Genomic DNA, 21,596 nt, shown 5'->3' with positions numbered 1-21,596 from the left:
ACACACACACACACACAGAGTTTTCATCATTAAATACAAAATTTGTTTCAGATGTTATTACCTAACATGCTTAGACCCCTGTACACAATATGTGGAACGTTTGATAACCAGTCTCTGTACCCCTACGTTCACCTTTATTCCAGTCATCAGGAATAAACGGAGATCACCTCCAAAGATATCCCTGGTCTGGTGTTTGTGTAGGTGTAGAAGTGTGATCAGTACCTGGCTCTGGATGTGGGAGGCCTGCTTGGCGTATTGAGTATCCAGAGTTTCTGCCATCACAGAGTACAGGCAGCTGCCGGCCTCCTGCCTCCCTGACTTCTTATACTTTGTCTGCATAAAAACATTTATAGACATTTTTACATCTCTTTTTTTGTTTAAAATCCCACACATTTAAAGTTACAGCACAAAACATCCACTTGTGTTTTTGCTGAATCTAGTCGTGCATGAATGTGTCGGCTTGTAAGACTTTATCCACAATCCTCTTTTCTCTCCTCTCACCTCGCTCTGCAGATCAGAAACCCTTTTAGCAAACTGAGTCTCTGTGGTTTCTGGCAGCTGAGAGTAGAAGCTCTGAGAGAGGCTCTTCATCCCGTCCTCCTTGTACTTGTTCTACAATCAGAGACAGAAAACAGACAGATTAAAACATGAGATTATCAATAAACAGCTTGAGTGAGTTTATCGACATTTATGCCAAAATCTGAGACATGTTTCATAACAGCTACCACTGCTTTTTACCAGTCAGAAGAACTGAGAGCTCCACAGAAACAGATTAGAAAAGTCAGTCATTCATAATAGATCCATTCATCCATAACTAAACACAGTGGCCTATTCTCAGAGGCAGCACCACAGAAATCCACCACATCATAGCATCCAGCGTTGACTCACATTTTATGTTTTCCATACAGATGCAATGCTTCACTTTATGAACATTACAGTGACCAACATGCTACGAGCTGCTACACAACATCCTTGCCATTAATATAGACGACTGTCAAAGATGATGCTTGTTATATAACTTGTGTTTTTAATGCTGGAATTTTTAAAATTTGAATTTGAAGATTTACAGAGACACTTTGCTAATGTCTAATGATTGATTTGGAGGTACAGTAATCAGTGGTGCGAAATTTAGATGCATCTAAACATGCCAACCTTACACCAAACTCCTCTTCAAGTAATTTCACTGTCGCAAACAAATTTTAAATGCCAGGGGAAATCATGAGAGTTTTGCTGAGTTTTGCCGTGCTCCCTTGATCTCAATCATTTGGTTTAAAGGGGTAATTCAGTTTTTTTGGAATGGGGTTGTTGTGTGAGGTATTTATCCATAGACAGTTGCAATTGCAAACAGTAGTCAGTCGGCATGTCCCCAGTTTGGAGAAGCAAGCTGGAGTCCGACATGGAAGCTAAGCAATGTACTGCTGTGGAGGGGGTCAGCAACAAAATGTATTTTAGACACCTACAAAAGTCTCACCCCAAACAAATCAATATTGATTGAAGTGTACACTATATTGAGAGTATTTTCACCGCTTTATCTTTTTGTCAGACAACTCTTTCTGACGGGGAAGCTGTTAACGATTTCAGCTCCCCTTCTATGCTCTCATCGAAACCACCAGACTCTATTGACCAAACAGTACTTCTGGCACACTGAACACAGCATGGTCTACTTCATGCTGGTCTACTGCTGCTTCGATCAGTTAGTTAGTTAATATTGTTGTGTGACTTTGGTGAATCCAAACTAGCTTCTTCAAACCCCAAAGTCACACAATTACACAAACAAAATAACAGTTTGAGGCAGCAGCAGAGCAGCAGCTCCTGTGTCCAGTAAGGTAACATCACTGTTTTTATCAATGGAGTCTGGTTTTTTTTAAAAAAGTGATATTACAGCTTTAGTTTCCTGTTGGAAATCACTTTCTGACAATGAGGTGAAGCTGTGAAAATAATCTCAATTTATTATGCACTTCAACTGATATATTTTTTTTTAGGTGGCTAAAGTACATTTTGCTGCTGCCCCCCTACACAGCAGTACATTGCCTAGCTTCCATGTTGAATTCCAACCTTCTTCGTCAAACCGAAGGCGTGCCAACTGACATCTACATGTACTGTATGTAATACACTGACTATGGGTAAGTACCTCATATAACCCCATTTCAAACAAAAACTGAACTAGTCCTTTAAGGTGGCCATAAACCTTAATCAGAGCTGTCTTAAGTCAGTCTTTTTCTTGTCTTGAAGTTCCAAAACAATCAATCATGTTTAATTTTATGGTAAATTTTGACTCTTGGCTCATGCAAATAGCGAAGATTAATGACGTGAACATTGTTGACAAACAACAGGCACCAAACAGGAAGCAGCAAACTGGGTAGACAGTTAACATAGAGCGGACTTCACGGAGGTGTAAGAACAACATGAACATTAAAGTGTCAGTTCTCTTGCTGTGGAAAAGGCGGAGAAACTGGTGGAAAGTTCACCTCTCATTCCCACAGTCTCCTCCCACTAAAAAGTGCAACCAACCAACAGAGGCTGGTAGGGAGTGACACGACCAAATCCAAACAAAAGTTTGTACATAAATACAGTTTATCTTTATGTATTATATTGATAACGAACTGACAAGAATACTGTCGACACATGACACCTTTTATCTTGTGTTTAGTTTCTAGAGTTTTGAGAAGATGTAAGGAATTGTTACTGACTGTGTCATATTTCTTAAAGGGAGTTTGGCATAGTATTTTCTACCAGGAGCAGGATGGGAAATGAACTCAAAAGAAATCTTGCTGTAGTGACAGTGACCCTACAAGATTCACAGTTTTTGTAACATCTTATAGTGTGTGACTCCTATTGTCTTTAAATGTGACACTTAAGTCTTAAAAATCTTTTCAAAGTGTTTCAGTGTATGGTAGGCATAAATCATCTAAGTGGCAACTGAGCAAACTCCATCTGCTGACAAAGGCCCTGAGATGTGACTGAAAGCACTGGAAAATCTTCAACAAGTCGACCTTGTGCAATGAATTACATTAAAAAAAATAATTTGTGGAGTCCAAAATACTTGTTTCTGAACACCTGTGCTGTCTGTGAGGAAAGTGTAAATATATCTATGCAGGAATAATGTGCTGGATCTTGTGCATATTATTTAAGTATTGATGGTGCATTCTAAAAGATTGTCATATTTTTAAAAAATATCTGAACTAAGTTGCATCTTTCACACAGCAGCTGCCTGTCTCAGTGTTTTCTGATCAGGACAAACTGCAAAAATCTCTTTCAGGATCTATTTTTCCCCACATCTGCTGAACACTTTACTGGAAGACATGGTTACTTCATTGTTGTATGATTTTAAAACCAGTCCAGATACTTCAATGTGTCCCTTCACTGTCTGCTCTTACTTGGCTCTGCATGTCGGTGAGCTCTCGGGCAAACTGGGTCTCCAGGGTTTCAGGCAGCTGGTGGTAAACTGGACACGACAGCTCCTTCTTAACAGCCTCTTTATACACGATCTAAAAGACACAGAGGGGACAACACATGGACAGTCACTGAGAAGGACAAATGAGACATTTAAAATGATATAAGTGTTGCTGAAACATGCAGAAACAGCTGGGGTATACCTGCACCATTTGAGGAAAAGACTGTATATGATAATGTTGAATATCATGATAAAAGTGTTACTTGTGATATATATACACAGATATTAAGGTGTAATCAGATGTCTGCTGCTTTCAGTGTACGGCTAAAATACAACAAATTGCTTGTTGAACTAAAAGAATTAGAGGAAATTATTTCCAACCTTTTATTAAACAAATTAAACACTGAACACAAAAGACACCAATGAAAAAGAATGTTAGTTACATTTTGAAGTGCAGTTTTCTACTGATACCCTCTTTCAACTTACTCAAACAATCCATTGCAATGAATGAAATGAAAATAAAAAAACATTACATTTTGCAGCCCTAAACTGGGGGTATAGGTAAGGTTGCATTTTACAGCTCCCAGACTATGAACTGAGTAAATTTACAATACTGCAGACCATTGTCCTGAGCTGTCAGCTGTTAGAGCATTCTTGATTGCACCAACATGTTAGAGGATTTTCAATCTTTTTGTTTTTCCACAACACGTGTGTACGCATGTACCTGACTCTGCAGCTGTGACGCCTCTTTGGCATGTTGTGTCTCCAGAGTTTCAGGTAGTCTGTGATACAGAGACATTGATGTCTGCTTCTTACCGGCCTCTTTGTATTTAGCCTGTTGATACAGGAATCACATTTAGGTTTAAAGTTACAAAATAATGAGAAAAGAACTTTTCACTGTTTAATTTTTCTTTAAACACTGGTGTTTACTATTTACATCTTGCAGCGCTCCTTCAACTCCTTTTTAGATTAAATCATACTTCTCCAAACTCTGAGGTCATCCCTTGTGAATCTTTATCTCAATAAATTGTTTTTTTGTCCTTTATTAGATATTTACTGTAGAGAGATACAGGAAAGGCAGGGAGAGAAAGAGCATGATATGCAACAAAGGTCCTCAGCCAGAATCAAACCTGGGATGTTGCAGTGGTAATGTACGTGTCTTAATCACTGAACCAGTATATTTAGGGTCTATTTTTTTTCCTGCAAATGTTCTATTTCATTTTTTTTCCTCCTTGCCTACATGGAGACTAGGGGTGGGGCGGCAAAATTCAGTTCATGTAAGAATTTCAATTCTTATCTTTTACGATTCCAAATTGATTCACAACTTCCAAAACTTCTTTGTCTGGCAATGCTGACTCGCCAAGCAGCCTTTTCTATATTTTATGGCAGATTACTGTACATAGCTGTAGACTATGTAGATTCTAAGGAATCCAGAGCTGCAGCAAGCAGTATGACAACTGGCTAGTCAGTTGCTGTTAACGTTAGGTCTAGGAGTTGGTAGCCTATCTTAAATGGAGAATCAAACGGCAAGAGATTCAGCCAGGCAGGCATTTGGGCACTTTGGATTCTACAGTCTCCAGAGGAAGATGAGCCTGACATGATCCATTCAATATGCAAGGTTGTCAAAATGAAAGTTAAGTACTTTCATGCCATAATTTGCCATACGCCTTTCTTAGTGTATAGCTGACTGGAGTAGAACCTTAAATTAGTACCTCTATGGACTGAATTGAGATTCGATTTTGAATCAAATCATGACCCAAATAATTGAAATCAAAGTGATGAGATACTGAAAGATTCATACATCTGTTTGGAGAAAGCACATCTGGAAAGATGAGACTGGTGGCATTTGGAAAAACAATATATTTAAACGTCATAGTTTTACTACGACCATATGTTCTAATACATCTCTGTTATCTCTTATCTAAAGATAATCTTGAGATTTGTTTTAGTTAATCAGAAAAAAATACAGACTTTTTGCTGTGTGAATGTGCTAGCAGTAAATTCCTAATTCATATGAAGTTTGCAGATGATTCTGTCAAAGTGTGACTTGACTGTACATTCAGTCTACAGTCTGAACTCACCTCACTCTGCATGTCTGACAGCTCTTTAGCATGCTGCATGTCGATGGTGTCAGGCAGAGAGTATAAGTTGATGCTCATCTCTTTCTTACCTTCTTCTTTGTACTTGACCTTGTGAAGAGGAGAAGAAAGATAGCCAGAAGGACAAGAATAAACCACTCATTTATTCACTCAGATGAGTTCTCAAATGTTACAGCAGGGAGAGAAAACAGTCCGAAATACACCAGAAGTCTAAATCTTTGTGTATTTTTTTTTAATCAAATATGCGTAGATAAATGAAGACTATACTCATTCATTACTAAATAAATCTCTAAATGAAAGACAAGGTTTTGAGCTGTGAGGATGAAACAAACTACAACAGATGAAAAGTTTTTGTTCTGAAGGATGAAGCAGTCATACGTCACTGAGCATCTCCATCTGCTGCCTGACAAAGTGAGTGTCGATGGTTTCTGGCATCAGGTGGAACAGACTGGAGGCGTCTTTCTGCTTGTACTTCAGCTGAAACACACGTGGTCAAAACACATGACAATCACTTTATTCAGTTCTGTTCAATCAATAGATATACTGAATAAATACAAACTGTTTTTACAGCTGGATGAAGGACATATAAGAACAATGAAACACATCAACAGCTAAAGAGAGGTGCTTTTAGTCCAGTATATCCAGTTTCTTTTGTTAAGCGTAAAGCTCAGACCTGAGTTTTGGTCTTTCACAGTTTAAGATATGACTTTTTGGCCAGTTAAAAAAAATAAAAAAAATAAAACAACTTTCAGAAAAAAGGGTGAAAAGATTTAAAACCTGTCTTAGAGGTATTGTTTGGAGTTTTGGAGGTACTTCTCCATGGACAGTGTATTACATACAGCAGATAGCAGTCAGCACGCTCCCAGTTTGGAGAAGCGGGTTGGAGTACTGCCACAAAAGCTAAGCAATGTACTGCTGTGGACGGGGGCGTATTTTAGCCACCTAAAAAAAAATCAACATCACTTTACGTGTATGCTATATTTAGAATGCTTTCACCCCCTTTCTTTACACAGACAGCCCTTTCTGAAGGGGAACTGAAGCTGTTATATATGCTCGCTTACTTGGACATCAACAGTACTTTTACCTTGCAGAACATGGGAGTTACTGGTCTACTGCTCCCTTGATTGGTAAGTTACTTTGTGTTATTTTGTGACTTTGGTGTTTTAGTGTTGATTCAGGCTCATCAAAGTCAGAAAAAATAACACAAACAAATTAACCAATCGAGACAGCGGCAGACCTGCAGCTTCTGTGTTCTGCAAGGTATAATTATTGTTTTTGTCAATGGAGTCTGGCCTTATAGAGAGTGATGTAATGCACCATTGGATATCACTGTCTGATGGCAAGGTAATGCAGTGAAAATATTCTAAATATGGCATACACTTAAAATTTTATTGATTATTTTTAGGGGACTTAAATTTGTATTTCTGCATTTGTATTGTGGCATTTTTATGTGATTTTTTGCCGGAAAGTGCGGCGGAGAAAAAAAAAGTGATTTTTTAAAAATTACGACCTCCAAAAAAAATAAGTCATGTAATCACTTGCTATAATAATCATACTGAATATTACAAAAAATAGCTGCAAATGTTTTTTTTTTTTTTATAGTTCTCTTCTTTAGATTTATTTAATTAGTTTCAAAACATGGACTCCAATAATGTTGCGAAAAAATCCTGAGTGAATATTGTAGCTCTCAAACCAGACAATGTGACTGTAAAACAACATGTAAGCTACATCTTCTGTAAACATAACATTTTAATACATTTAACACATATTGTATGCATTTAAACAGTGCAAATTCCTGTCAATACAGAGTGTTTCTCCATACTGCATTGCCATTAGTGCATTTGATGACGTGTCTGATGACGTTTCAAATGACGTCATCAGACGCGACGTCTTCCGGTCAGCCGGAAAATGTGGAAGAACGCAGAAAAATTGCTGGACTTTAGAAAAATTGCAAGCCCCTGCAATTAATTATTGTGATCGCAAGATCACGATTTTCTGAAGGGACTGACTAGACTTCGGTTCACTTTGGGTGAGAATGCGATCTGACCCAAATATAAGAAGTGACTTAAGAACAGTGGAGGTTGAAGGTGAGTAGACACTTTTATCGTGCACTGGGAATCAACATTGAGCCAGGTCGTAACTTGCTCTCTGTGTAACAAGGAAAACACATCATAATCTCTCTCTCTCTCTCATCAGGGACCACCTTCTCAAAGAAAGTGAAGAATGACACGCTTGACAACTCACTGGCTTGTCTTCTAAAAGGACTGATAAAAACACCAAAGCAAAAACAGAAAATCTGAGACCGAATACATTTGGTGTTGCTCCATTCAGAAATTCTGTCCAGTGGAAGAGCGATCGTTTTGACAGTGCACTTGACAAGTGCAGTGTGAATGCTAACCCAACCACATTAAAGATGCAACAATGTTGCAACTTGACCCACGAATCTCACTGAGCCTGCTGAATTGTAGGTGGGAAAACGCCCTCAAGTCTTACTTTTGGGTCAGGTATACTTTTATAAACTTAATAAAAACTTGATGAAGAAAGCTGAGAGATTTGAAGTCGCCTTAAAATTTACACTCAGCACATTTATGAGATTGGAAAGTTATCAGATAATAAAAAAAGCCACGTGTACAGAGCAAGAAGCATTTGAGACAGATTGAAATTTGATCTTCCTGTGTTTTTGGCGGTCACCAAACAGCTTCAACTGTATTACTGCCACTCTCTGAACTGGAGAGAAGATTTGCCCTGATTTACACAAAACAGGGAATTAACAAAAGTGTGTGCTTAAGTGTGTGGACAGATGTTGATTGTGTACCTGACTCTGCAGCTGTGAAGCCTCTTTAGCATGCTGTGTCTCCAGAGTCTCAGGTAGAGTTGAGTATAGAGAGCTGATTGTTCCTTTCTTTCCTGCTTCTTTGTACTTCACCTGAAAACAGAAGCACAAACTGATAATGAACTTATTGCCCTTAAAAAACGATTTCAGTTAATCAATCTTGATAAAATCAGTAACAACACAGGTTTTAAACCATCGGGACTCTAATTGTGCACAGACCTGTTGTCACTGAGCTTTTGCTAGAATTTCTGTTTTTTCCCAGGTCAACTGAAATTAGTTTTGAGACCTTGAGAGACTGCAACGTCTATACTGTTGAACATGAAGTGATCACACATGAAAGACACTGAAATATAGAGATGTGTGTCATCTGCGTATCTGCAATACCCAATTCAGGGTTTGTGTTTTAAATGAGTTACAATGACACAAAAAGTGAATCCTTATAAGAACAGTATTAAGGGTATCTGGTGACATCATCAAGCACAAGAAGGTTTGTCTTTCTGTTATATTTTTTATATTTTCAGGACAACTTCATTCATGAAGTTCTTCTCTCCCTCACCTCACTTTGCAGCTCAGTGACAGTTTTAGCGAACTGAGTCTCAGTCGTTTCTGGAAGCTGAGAGTAGAAACTCTGAGGGAGGCTTCGCTTCCCGTCCTCCTTGTACTTGTTCTGGAGAAGATGGAAAGAAAAGAGATGAGTTTGATTTATAAACAGGGCAGATACTGACACAGAAATACAAAACAGCAACAGCTACCATGTTTAGAACCATGTGAATCCACTCCTGAATACTGAGAAGCTCCACTAAAGCTCCTTTTGGTCACAATGAGACCCCCAAAAAGTTTGTTTTAAGAAACCGGCACAAATCTGGTATCACCGATCAGATATTGTTGATGACTCTTCTCTAATGCACATTACGAACAGACTGTGATTCCCCTTTGATCCTGTTTCTGATGCTAATGTGGCCTCTGATGAGTGTCTGAGGTATAAAAACATCAGAGAGCATTGGATAATGGGGTAGTGATTATTTATAACTAATCAAACAGCATTTTTACTGCAGCTCTCTCAGTTATTTTGAGGAGCTCTCAGTTGAAGCTCATCCAGGATCCCTCCTGCATACTGGAGACCTCATGTTTATTTAATATCACTCCAAAATGTCTGAGTTGGAAGAGACGATTTATGATTCCCCACATTAGTATTACTTTGTTTTTTATTTACTTATACATTTCTTTCAAATCAGCGCTGTTGGCTCAGTTTATGTGGCTGAATAGGCATGGAAATACTTGTTTCTGACTGTCTGGCAGGTTTAAAAATGTATGAGGTGAACTTTAAATATAGCTGGTCCAAAATCAGTGCACGAGGCAATTAAGCTGCAGGTAACCATAGAAACAGTACTGATGAGTCACACTACTATGTGTGTATTTACATTCAGCCATTCTATTGTTCGTATTAGGTTGCTATGATTATAGATTTTTCTCATTGTCAACAGGTCCATGAAATTACCAAAACCAACATGTTAGTTTCTCTCTCGATACTGATTTTTTTGGCTTTTTCTTCTTTAATTGATGGGACAGTTGAAGTGTGAAAGGGGGAGAGGATGGACGGGAAGGCATGCAGCAGGGGGCTGTGGGCTGGAATTGAACCCATGGCTGCTATGGCAAGGACATAGCTTTGGGACGCCTACTCTACCTGCTGAGTTTTTGGGCGCCCTGAAGACAAAGTAAAAAAACAAAACAAACAAAAAACCTCGCAAATATTTAGTTTGTGTTTGTATTATCTAGTTCGTGCAAAAAGGTTCAAATGCAGGTGTTGTTTGACTGAAGATGTTTCTTATTAGCCCTGGGTTATTTCAGTCGATTAACAGCCTAGTACCTGACATCTTTTATGGTACCACCTCAGATGAGGTTCCAAGCAAGCAGAGCCAATACTACAAGGTGGAATTAAAACACTGCAGACTGTGGATTTGTCAGAGAGAATAGCCACTAAAGTGCACAGGACATCTTGCACAAACCTGTCTTTTTTAAACAGCCAAGCTACCGGCCAACAGCAACTGCAATGTTTTTATTGGCTTAATGCAGATTCTAAAAAATGTCAGTCTGCAACACTACACCATATACCTATGCCTCCACCATTAGGCCCTTTAACAAAATGTATGAAGGGTATCAGTGTTCAGTAAAATCTTGGTTGTATTTAACAGTCCCTGAATATATCCTAAGTATGTGCACCTAATATTAATCTGTGTTAATCTCTACACATCCTTCACTGAGAGACACCATCAGGTAATGAAGGTAATGTAACCAGAAATATCTTGGCTGTGTTTTTATTTACCTCGCTCAGCATGTCAGTCATCTCTCTGGCAAAGATGGTCTCTGATGTGTCAGGCATAGTGGAGTAGAGGGAGCTGGACATCTCCTTCTTCATGACTTCTTTGTATCTGGTCTGGGGAATAACAGCGTTAACAAGCAGAGAGGAGAATGAATGACATGAGTGGATTAAAATTGTTTTCGTGTTGCACATTGGTTGTACGGTCAGACCTGCACAACTCCCAGAAATCAAGCAAGTAGGAAGTTGTTTATTTACTCCTACCTCACTGAGCAGCTCTGCGGCTTCCTTAGCGTGCTGAGTCTCCATAGTGTGAGGCAGGACGGAGTACAGACATGTCTTCACCTCCTTCTTACCCGCCTCCTTGTACTTTGTCTGCAGATTGACATGAACACAGTCACTTTCCGCAATGTGATGGTTTGTGCAGGAAAGTTTGCATTTAATTAAGGTTATTGACACCTTGCCTGTAGATATAATTCATCATCCTGGGCATCCTGACTTTCAGAACACATGTCAATGCATATAAAATTTTGTTCTGTGAGCACCTTGTACGGAAGCCAAGAACAGCCGTGCTTGCACTTTTAAGGGCGTTATCATGAGATCATGAGTTAATTATTTCGCTATCTTGATATGATAAAGCTCCTTCTCTCAGGTTAATCTATGCTGATTCTTGAGAAGACAAATTGCAGATTTCTCATGTAAGAGATCAAGATGTCATATCTTATCTCAAGATCATGTGTTAATAATAAAGCGCTTGAAAATGAGTGTCTGGTTAAGTTGATCACACCTGATTTCAGTTTCAAGATCACTGTCACAACTGTCAGGGAAAATTCATGTCTGAATAAATGAATGAATTACTGGGTACTAATTAATCTGACATTTTCAGATTAAATCAGTTGCTACAGTTGTCAAGGTGCCATTTATGCATGCTGGCATGGAAGTCCTGATCTCTGATAAGAATGATAAGCTTTTGTTTTCTCAATATAACTGGTTGATGATCTCATTATCTAGAGATAATAAAGGATATTTTTTCAAATTAATAAAATAACTTGTGATCTCGACATAATGGCATTGAAAATAATTACTGAAAGCACGGCTGTCGGCTTCCATACTTTGTCCATAAACTAACCAGCGTACAATTGCACTCTCGGAACAACAAAAGAAAAACACTTTTAATTTTTTTTTTTCTCCAAAATTTAATCTCTTGGATTAATACTCACTCCTTCAAGGATTTTGTGGTCTTTTGGGATTATTGTGGCCTGAAATGTCTAATTTTACAGCAGCTTTTCTGAAAAATTGTGCTGCATGTTGCAATCTTCATAGGCATTTTTTATAATAACATTTTGGGGGCAAGTGAAAATTGCAAGTACTGTCTCGGATCAGTGCCGATTATAATGAGCATTCAGTCTTTCCCACAGAATTAGAATCTATATGTAATGGTACAGGGGTTGGGGTAAGTGACAGCTGATTGCTGATGATCAGCTGTTGCCGGCATTTAAAGCAGCGCTGAAGGACCATCTCCATGAGCCACTCTCCTCCCGCTCTCTCTGCCCAGTTAGCGTGAGCTAACACAGCAGCAGCGCCTAACATCCAAAACAAGACTGTTTATGGTCCCAACAATCTCAAACCGACACTGAAACAGCTCAACCCAACTGCAAAACCAGTTATTAGCCATTGGGTAAAGTTAGCCATGTGATGCTAACAGTTAGCCCTGCCCTGTGTTTGACTCTGTCCAGGGCACAGAGCTCTGGTCACGCAGTGGCAGTCTCATGATAAACAGAGAGAGAGAGAGGGGCTGAGCAAATCAATACCCTGCATGCAGCTCTATAATGAAACAACAGTTTACCCATTTGAAAAAGTCAAATTTGCTGTAAAGTTTTGGTTATTGGGGAAAATTATTTATGGGGATTGGTTAAATTTGAGTTAATTGCAGCAGTCGAGGCATCAAACCATCCTGGAGGGACTGGATATTTGTTCAGTCTTGTTCTCAGTGTCCCCGGCTTAAATGCAATAACATTTAAAATCCCTGTACCTCGCTCTGTAGTTCAGTCAGCTGTTTGGCCAGCTGTGTCTCCATGGTCTCTGGGAGCTGATGGTACAAACTGCTCTGCATCTTCTGCTTCAGACCTTCTTTATACCTCAGCTGCAGGAGACAGGAAGGAATATCATAAAAATGTAACAATTCAAAACTTTTTTTGTAAACGCTTTTATATAAGTTACTATATACATTACCACCTCTTACATTTTACACAAATCTATTATTCTTACAAAAAAACAGGAAGTGTCAGCCTTTCTTTGGCCTTGCTCCACATATGAACTCATGGACACTGCAGACAACGAGGGCAATGCATATTTAAATTGCCATAATGGCTAAAAACTGGAAAAAGAGGGCCCAAGATAAAAATTAAAAAATAATTGTTTAACCCTCTGAGACCCACATTTTTGTCTTTTTTTTTTTTGAGACAGCAGGTCAACAGTAGATGCTACATCAGTGATAAACATCACCTGACAGTGGGTTAATTAAGCCAGATTTATTAGAGATGCAGCTCAGCATGGTACGTCAAATTGTTTTAGTCATATGTATGTTATAAAAACTAAGGTTAGGTTAGGCTCCAAATAAATAAATGTATGTATGTATGTGTATGGGTGTATAGAAACTTTTGATGGAAGTATATGGCAGCTATTCCCATGATCAATTATGTTTCATAAGTATATAAGCAATATTTGGGTTGATAAAATTTGTGACACAGATTTAGTGCTGAATTTAAGCATTTTGACCACTTGTGAATTAATAACACTGGTAAAAAAAAAAATTTTTTTTTAAAAATCCCTTTCAAAATACTACATTAAGACGCCAAACCTTGAGGAACACCTCAGAAAAATCCACAATGTGATTTGATGTCAAGAACTTTTGACATTTGGAGGTTTCTGTAAGAACTGCATTTTTTAGCAACTGGATGGTGGAGTGCATCTGTTCTGCAAATTGCAGAGAAACCCCCTTATTGTCAATACACCTATGAAGGCTACACATCCTGTGAATGCCCGAGGTCTCTAGTTTGTGGTTGTAAAGTTTAATGAGCCCGTAATTATCCTAGAGGTCACTATAGGTCAATTTATACAGTGATGTCCATTTAAAAAATGGTTTCACTACAATGAAATGACTGCTATGGTGGCTAACATCATCAAACATGAATAAAACTGGGCAATTCCAAGACATGATGGGAACAATATGCAAAAATATTCAAACAGAGCAGGTAAAAATAACACATTTATACTGCATGCAAAAAACTGCATGGGACTAGAATAAAGTGGGCACATCTGTGAAGGAGAGAGTTGTGGGTACTTACAAAAAAAACATTATCATTCAGATATCTTGAGGTGAGAGGTCAAGGCACTACTGCAAAAATGGCCATGCCAGTTTTTTCCTTGCCAAAACTGAGCCTAACTTTGGAGTGTTGTCTAGCCCCCTTACTAAGAAGCTAGCATGACCTGGTTGGAACCACTGAAATCCTCAGGTCTTCTAGGTTCAAATGATGATCATCATCACTCCAGATTTAAACTCAGCCCACTACAGCCTCTTAGAAATGTTGGCCAGGATCTTCGGCAGCTTGGCAGTTCTCAGAGGGTTAAAGCTATTTAGACAGTTTTCTGACATGTGTTTTAATGCGGAGAAAAAGACTCTGCACTGCTCTCTGTTGCTCCTGAATTTAGCTTAAACTAAATTACACCATGTACCAATGTGTGCATACATTTTAAGTAATCAGCTGATTCAGATATCTTGATTTTCAGTGCAGTGGGCTTTAGAATGGGATTATAACACCCAGAAATATCCTTTTGAGACTACAAGACTCACAAACGAACACGTCACATCATGACAAAAACTATGGAGGAGAGGACACGAGTTAACAAAACAGTCTGAATACCTCACTCTGCAGGTTTGACACCTCTTTAGCGTGTTGGGTGTCGATGGTCTCAGGCAGCAGAGAGTACAGGTTGATGTTCATCTCCTTCTTACCCTCCTCTTTATACTTTACCTGGAAAAGGACATATGTGCTGATTTTTGGTTTGGAAAATGTCTCATGAAGAAGGAGGAGGTTCTTTAAAAAACTGGGAGTCTACAGTAAAGTTCTCATTCTTGCTGTTACCTCGCTGAGGAGCTCGGAGACTTCTTTAGCGTGGGCTGTCTCTAAGGTCTCAGGCAGCAGGTGGAACAGACTGGAAGAGCGACCTTTCTTCAGAGCTGCCTTGTACTTCAGCTGCACACAAACAGGAGCAGAGACAATTATCTATCTATAAAAAGACACATGGATGGATGGCTAGATGGGTGGATGCATGTTTGTTACAGTGTGTAGGTGTGGGAGGACCATGTGAGCTACAGGTTTTTACCTCACTCTGCAGCTCAGAAGCCTCTTTGGCGTGCAGTGTCTCCAGAGTCTCAGGCAGAGTGGAATACAGAGAGCTGGACACGTCTTTCTTTCCCTGCTTGTACTTTGTCTAAAATTCATTCAGTGAGATGATACTTGTTGATAATTCGTTCAATACAATGTCAACAACAGAAACATTCCACTGTATAGGTGTATGTAGCAATAATCTGTTGGATTGTGTACAGTAGAGCTGCAGTGATTAGTCTATTAATCGATTAGTCCATTTTTTATAATCAAATAATCATTCTAATTATATTTCAAGCATAAAAACCCAAAGAAACAAACAGTGGTTATACACCTGTATAGTGGATTAATTTGTACAGTTAAAAGTCTCACTGATGTTATATTCTATATGAGCACTCATGGAATACTCCTCATATCTCTCTGTTTTCTCTGAGTTTATTCTCAGCCCTATTTTCTCTCTGTTTAGATCTGCAGAATGGATGCATGTTGATTCGTCACCTCACTCTGCAGCTCAGAAACAGTTTTAGCAAACTGAGTCTCAGCGGTCTGTGGTAGCTGACTGTAGACACTCTGTGAAAGAGTCTTCATCCCATTCTCCTTGTACTTAGTCTGTAAAAAGACAGAATATATTTGGAGTTACTTATCTGGACAGATCAGCTTCATAAAACTTTATTTGCAGGGGAACATTCAAGGTGAACAGGAATGCACTCAGTAATGCTGCTGCAGGAGAACAAAAACACTTTGCATCCACATATCAACATTTACCTTTTTTTAAAGCTAACATTGCTGCTTTTATATTCTCTATTTTCTTTGTGTGTTCTAAATAGTCTTCTCTTCATTGTCTGTGTTTGATGAACACCTCACAGATCAACACTGATGGTGAGCCAGGCCTCATTAGTGAGGACTGTTTCCGTGCAACATCACTCAAATGCAAATGCAACACAGATAACCTCTTTGATCCTTTTCTGATGATAATCACACTTTGTGATGACCAACTCATGATAAAAACATCAGATATGATGAGGCAGCTTTCTGCACAGCACCTTCAGAGTGTTCAGTTTGACATCAACCACATGTCATTGTATCTCATCTGCTCTCACCTGCTTTGGTCAATTCACAGACATGATCAGGTTTTTTCTACATTTTATTGTTTTTTGAGCTGTTACTTATTATTTGTTTTTTATGTTGTACAACTTTTTCATCATTTCACAGCTTTTATTGTTGTTTATCGTTCTTGACAGACAGCGCTGCTAGTTATTTATGTCTTTGGACTTCGTCATCATTTTATTGGGGTTGTTATTATGTATCCTTCTAACCTGTGTGAACGTGAATTCAGGGCATTGCTGTAAAAGAACTCAGTCAGTTTTCCCTGAATAAACAATGGTTGATGATGATGATGATGATGATGATGATGATGGTGATGATGATGATGATGGCATGACAGGGTATCTACTCACCCATATGCCAATGGAGGCTCAGGTGAAGTTTCAGAGTCCTTGCGGAGATCCAAGGGGAGAGGAGGTGAAGTTTCAGAGTCCTTGCGGAGATCCAAGGGGAGAGGAGGTAGCAACACAACTCCACCTGACGGAGGCTGACGGCGCCCCAGATTCAAATGTCCAAAAACACATAATTGAAACCATAAAATAGTGAGAGCACGTCAACACACATGAACACGGTGCCCATGTCTCACGGTCTCACGGCAAGCGCACACATGAACACGGTGCCCAGAGAGGCAGTCAGAGCTACAGGCTACAATGAGGCTACAAACAGAGTTCATATGACGTTTTTCCAAACAACTTTTTATGTCGGGGCTTCAGGACACTTGGATCACTACGGGCGAGCAGTATGGAGATATTTTGTGGTTTCAATTATGTGTTTGAATCTGGGGCGCCGTCAGCCTCCATTAGGTGGAGTTGTGTTGCTACCTCCTCTCCCCTTGGATCTCTGCAAGTGAAGTGAGGACTCTAAAACTTCACCTGAGCCTCCCTCGACATATGGGTGAGTAGATAATGGCTGAATTTTCATTTTTGGGTGCACTATCCTTTTTAATTGTAGTTAACAGAAACTGAAGACATGCTGTGAGCTGTTTTTCAGTACAGTTCTAGCTAAGTTCATCTATGTTTGTTTTAAGCTTATTTGTCTCTCAGTTGTATTAATAGTGTTTTATCACATGTTTTATCCCTTACAGGCCAAACTTGGGACAAGGACCGCTAATAAAAAATAAATAATCATATCCTGAAAATAAAAAAAGTCCTATATACAAATTCTATCTGTTGCATTTTATCTAAATGTCCCTGTCAAAAATGTGAATAAAAAAATAAATAAATAAAATTTTATTAATAACTTTTAAACATTTGTAGTTTTGTTTTCTTTGTGTAAATTTATTTTTTTTTGTCAATAAAGGACAGAAACGGCCAAAATAAAATAAATGAATACATGACTTGATAAATAAATGAATATTCCATTAAAGGTACTACAAAATAATAATATTTAAAAATAACAAAAAAAAACGTATTAAGCAACAGAAATAAGTAAGATTGGGGAAATAAGTTGGAGGTGGGATGGGATGCAAATTGGAAATAATTAATAAAAAAGAAAACATTTTTAAATCAATAAATACATACAAATAAATTAGAAAAATAAATGCAAAAATAAATAAAATAAAAAATGTATTAACATAAATAAATCAAAGGGAAATTAAATAGATAAGTAAATAAATTGGGGAATTAGTACAAAGATTAAAAAAAAAGCTAATTAAAATAGAAATTTCAATTTGTTTCACATTTGATAACTTAGACATTGCCTTCATTTGTTTTTAATATTATTTGCTGTATATTTCATGGGACATTAATTTATTTATGAAATCATTTATTTCTTTATTCATATTTTATTTACGCAGCTTCTGTCCTCCATACTTGTCACGTTTACTTTGACACAATCGACACTGCATTTGGAGGTACTGCAAGTTCTAAACTAACACCAAGACAAATTTGGGAGGATCATATTTTAGAGTTGTCTGTGATCATGCATCATGCACAGTTTAGTGTGACATCTCATTTAATTGAATTCCAGCTGTCACTGTCATTAATGTTTTGGAAAACTGGACATTGGATCAGAGGACACAGTCAGAAATCCACAGTGACTTGAAGTCACAGGATTTATTCTGCATGTTGGTACCTCGCTCAGCATGTCAGTCATCTCTCTGGCGAAGCTGGTTTCTGAAGTGTCAGGCAGAGTGGAGTAGAGGGAGCTGGATCTGTCCTTTTTCCCGCTCTCCTTGTACTTAATCTGAAAAAAAGTATTTATTGTGAAACATTCATTGTCTCCATCAAGGCCTTTTGATTTACCCTGTATGTTCACAGTTATTAAACACACTTTGTGCTCCGTACCTCACTGAGCAGCTCTGTGGTCTCTTTGGCGTGTTGTGTCTCCAGGGTTTCAGGCAGAAGAGAGTACAGGCAGGAATTTACCTCCTTCTTTCCAGCTTCTTTATACTTTGTCTGCAGACAGCACAGAACACAAACTTTTTCCTATTAAATATCAGACAATTACTGATGCATGTCTGAATGATCTCTATACTTTTTGCTTCCCAGTGATGCCTGCTTGTTTTCAGGGTTTATGCAGCATTTACTATGTTACATTTAAGACTTTTTAAGGCCCTTTTAATACCTGTTTCAGTATGTGTGACATACAAGCAGTAGATATCACACTTTTTTAGGTAATTTCCAAGAATGTATAACAATAATTCCTGATGATATAATTGAGCATGTTAATGTAACCTGGACCTGGAAGAGTGGGAGAAAATTGACGGTGGATTAGCTATTGATCAATGATGAAGTGNTCTCCTGATGGCCTCCAAGCACACACACACACACACACACACACACACACACACACACACACACACACACACACACACACACAGAAACAGTTTATAACTGATAAGCAAGAGAATGTATTTAAGAAGACTTTTAAATACTTTCTACTGCCTTTCTTAAGACTTTCTGTCCTGCAGATACTCCTGGTTACCTGCAGATACTCCTGGTTACCTGCAGATACTCCTGGTTACCTGCAGATACTCCTGGTTTCTGAGAAACTGAATTTAATTTTACTCTGTAATAAAGAAACTTGAAACTCACTGTACCTATTAAATTGATAATGAACTCACTGTCCCCCTTAAAAGCTTTTTAAATCAATAATTAAAAGGACCTTACAAATGAAGTGAAAAATTAATTTAAGTGACTTTAGAATATCTAAATTTAGACTAAGACTAAGGAGTAAAGTCAGATTTAATTTTTGTGTTTTAACAGTTTCCTGTTTGGTGGTGGTGCTGAGTTAAATTCATAACATATCACAAAAAGATAGGCAGCAACATATAACATGGATAAAAGGTGTGATATTCTCAAGTCACATGGCAGCAACAAAGTCAATAAAATTATTGCCGTTATATAAAATAACTGCAGCAATCTGTCTTTAGAAAAGAGACATTTTGGGTTTTAGTGGCTGTAATCCTCCATGAGAGCTTTGGATGAGTAAGAAGAGACTCTTCAGAGAGTTTAAAGTAGCTCAAACTGATGCATGAGAGCAGCTCTACACAATGAAGAGTTTTACGCTCTCACAAATGAAGTGAATATTTAGCACAAAGCCTCTTCATCTGGGAACTTCACAGCTTTTGCAAATGTCTACTAATTTTATCTCATGGTGCTGCACTGTTGTTGTGACTCTTTCTCTTTCTTTTAAAATGTCATGAACTGGTCTCTTAAACATATGAAGGATGAAAGCTGCAAAAATCCAAAATAAATACCTAATTAAATGACTTGACAAATCAACTGATATGTCATTAAATGTATTAAATTAAATGTACACATTAGTTAACTGATAAAATGCCACATACGTTGATATTTAAATTTTAACTGCCTTCATTTTTTATTAACCTTTGTCCTATATATAAACATATATATAATTCCCTTTGCAATTTGTCCCCAATTTATTTCCCACAACTTACTAATTTCTGTAATATTTTTCAATACACTTCTTTATTAGTTTTATAACATTTGATGGCATATACGTTTATTTATCGTGTCATTTATTTGTTCCTTATTAGTCTGGCAGTTTACATTCTCCAAATAACACTTAACACTCAGACTGTACACACTACTGTTTCAATGCTGTTTTTTTACACGCTAGTATTGTTGCTGAAAACAAGGAGCTTGCAGAGTTTTTTCTCTAAAAACACTCTGCCAGAGAAAAATATTGAACATTTAAATTCAGATTTAAAATCCATAATTTATTAAGTCTTGGTCAGAACTGAGAACACTCTTCTTCTTTGGTGTCATTATTATTTTTTCTCTACATGAGACCTAAATTTGACCTAAATTTGAATCTCAAACTCAACACACTGACAAAAAACACTATGTTAAAAAGCCTAAAGTGTTTGAGAAACACAATTTCTTGTTGTCTCTGACCACGTGTTGTTCAGCCATGTTTTAAAGAGGAGAAATGTGCTTTTGGTCGTGTACCTCGCTCTGCAGTTCAGACAGCTGTTTGGCCAGCTGTGTCTCTGTGGTCTCTGGGAGCTGATGGTACAAACTGCTCTGAATCTTCTGCTTCAGACCTTCTTTATACTTCAGCTGCAGGAGACACCAGTGGATCCATGTTATCTTGTTGTTTATTAACAACAAAACTATCCAGGAAAAGATCTCCAGGAGGGTGAGTGTTCATGACAATCAGAGATATCAAAATTTCTATTTAATAAAGCAGCTACAAGGAGTTTACAGTGGTTATGAAACAGTCTCAAATTAAAACTGATGCCTCTACATGACCTACATAAGCAAACAAGACCATCAGCGAGAAGACTGGCTGTTTTTATATTTCTATATTTTCAAATTTATATTCAATTTTCTAAATTTCTTTTTAAAAATTTCAACTGCTATCAATTTTTAATGTGTTCATATACCAGACTTGTGTATTCATACATAAATATGTGCACCTAACTCGTGACTTGCCCAACTTTGTAAGTCTTCTTCAGACATTCACTCATATTCCACAAAACATTCTATCTTCCGTATTGTCTGACATCCCCTGATCAACATTCACTGAAACAGAGGACCATCTCTTTGGAACAACCGACTTCACCATCACTGCAATCAACATCTACCATAGCATTATTCAAAAAAAAAATCTGAAAAGGACTCTGATTTGCAAAGACTCTTAACACTTTAATTAATCTGTAATACATTTAGCTTGTAAAACCAAACTTTTTGTAACTGATGCATTTCTATAAATTTTGTGTTATTGCTTAGTATTGAAATTTGGATTAATTATGCAATCATTGTTTTTATCTTCTTCTTTTTATGTATGATTATTGTTATTTAATAAGGGAAGTATCTCCATACGCCATTTTTGGTTTCTCAAAACAAAACAAAACAAAACAAAACTAAACTAAACTAAACTAAACATATCAAATCAAATCAACTTTATTTATATGGCACTTTTCATACAACAGTAACACAAAGTGCCTCACAGAGGTTAAAAACAACAAAGATCCAAACAGAAAACAAAAAGA

The 21,596-nt window shown here is 37.7% G+C and overlaps 1 protein-coding gene across 1 annotated transcript in view; it reads right to left on the bottom strand.

Moving 5' to 3' along the window:
• The window catches only part of LOC126397572 (nebulin-like), a 114,449-nt gene that overhangs the window by 61,236 nt on the left and 31,617 nt on the right, over nt 1-21,596 (bottom strand). Inside the window, exons 14-31 of the mRNA XM_050056453.1 lie at nt 20,551-20,661; nt 18,421-18,531; nt 18,209-18,319; nt 15,530-15,640; nt 15,030-15,137; nt 14,789-14,899; nt 14,567-14,677; nt 12,676-12,786; nt 10,908-11,018; nt 10,650-10,760; nt 8,883-8,993; nt 8,309-8,419; nt 5,872-5,970; nt 5,476-5,583; nt 4,119-4,229; nt 3,378-3,488; nt 502-612; nt 223-333 (exon numbers count right to left, since the gene is read on the bottom strand). Of these exons, the coding sequence (XP_049912410.1) occupies nt 223-333; nt 502-612; nt 3,378-3,488; nt 4,119-4,229; nt 5,476-5,583; nt 5,872-5,970; nt 8,309-8,419; nt 8,883-8,993; nt 10,650-10,760; nt 10,908-11,018; nt 12,676-12,786; nt 14,567-14,677; nt 14,789-14,899; nt 15,030-15,137; nt 15,530-15,640; nt 18,209-18,319; nt 18,421-18,531; nt 20,551-20,661 (1,980 nt within the window). The remainder of the gene's footprint in view (nt 1-222; nt 334-501; nt 613-3,377; nt 3,489-4,118; nt 4,230-5,475; nt 5,584-5,871; nt 5,971-8,308; nt 8,420-8,882; nt 8,994-10,649; nt 10,761-10,907; nt 11,019-12,675; nt 12,787-14,566; nt 14,678-14,788; nt 14,900-15,029; nt 15,138-15,529; nt 15,641-18,208; nt 18,320-18,420; nt 18,532-20,550; nt 20,662-21,596) is intronic.

Source organism: Epinephelus moara, chromosome 11 (genome assembly GCF_006386435.1).
Source record: "Epinephelus moara isolate mb chromosome 11, YSFRI_EMoa_1.0, whole genome shotgun sequence".
NCBI lineage: Eukaryota > Metazoa > Chordata > Actinopteri > Perciformes > Serranidae > Epinephelus > Epinephelus moara.
This window is presented reverse-complemented; position numbering and strand designations above follow the sequence as displayed.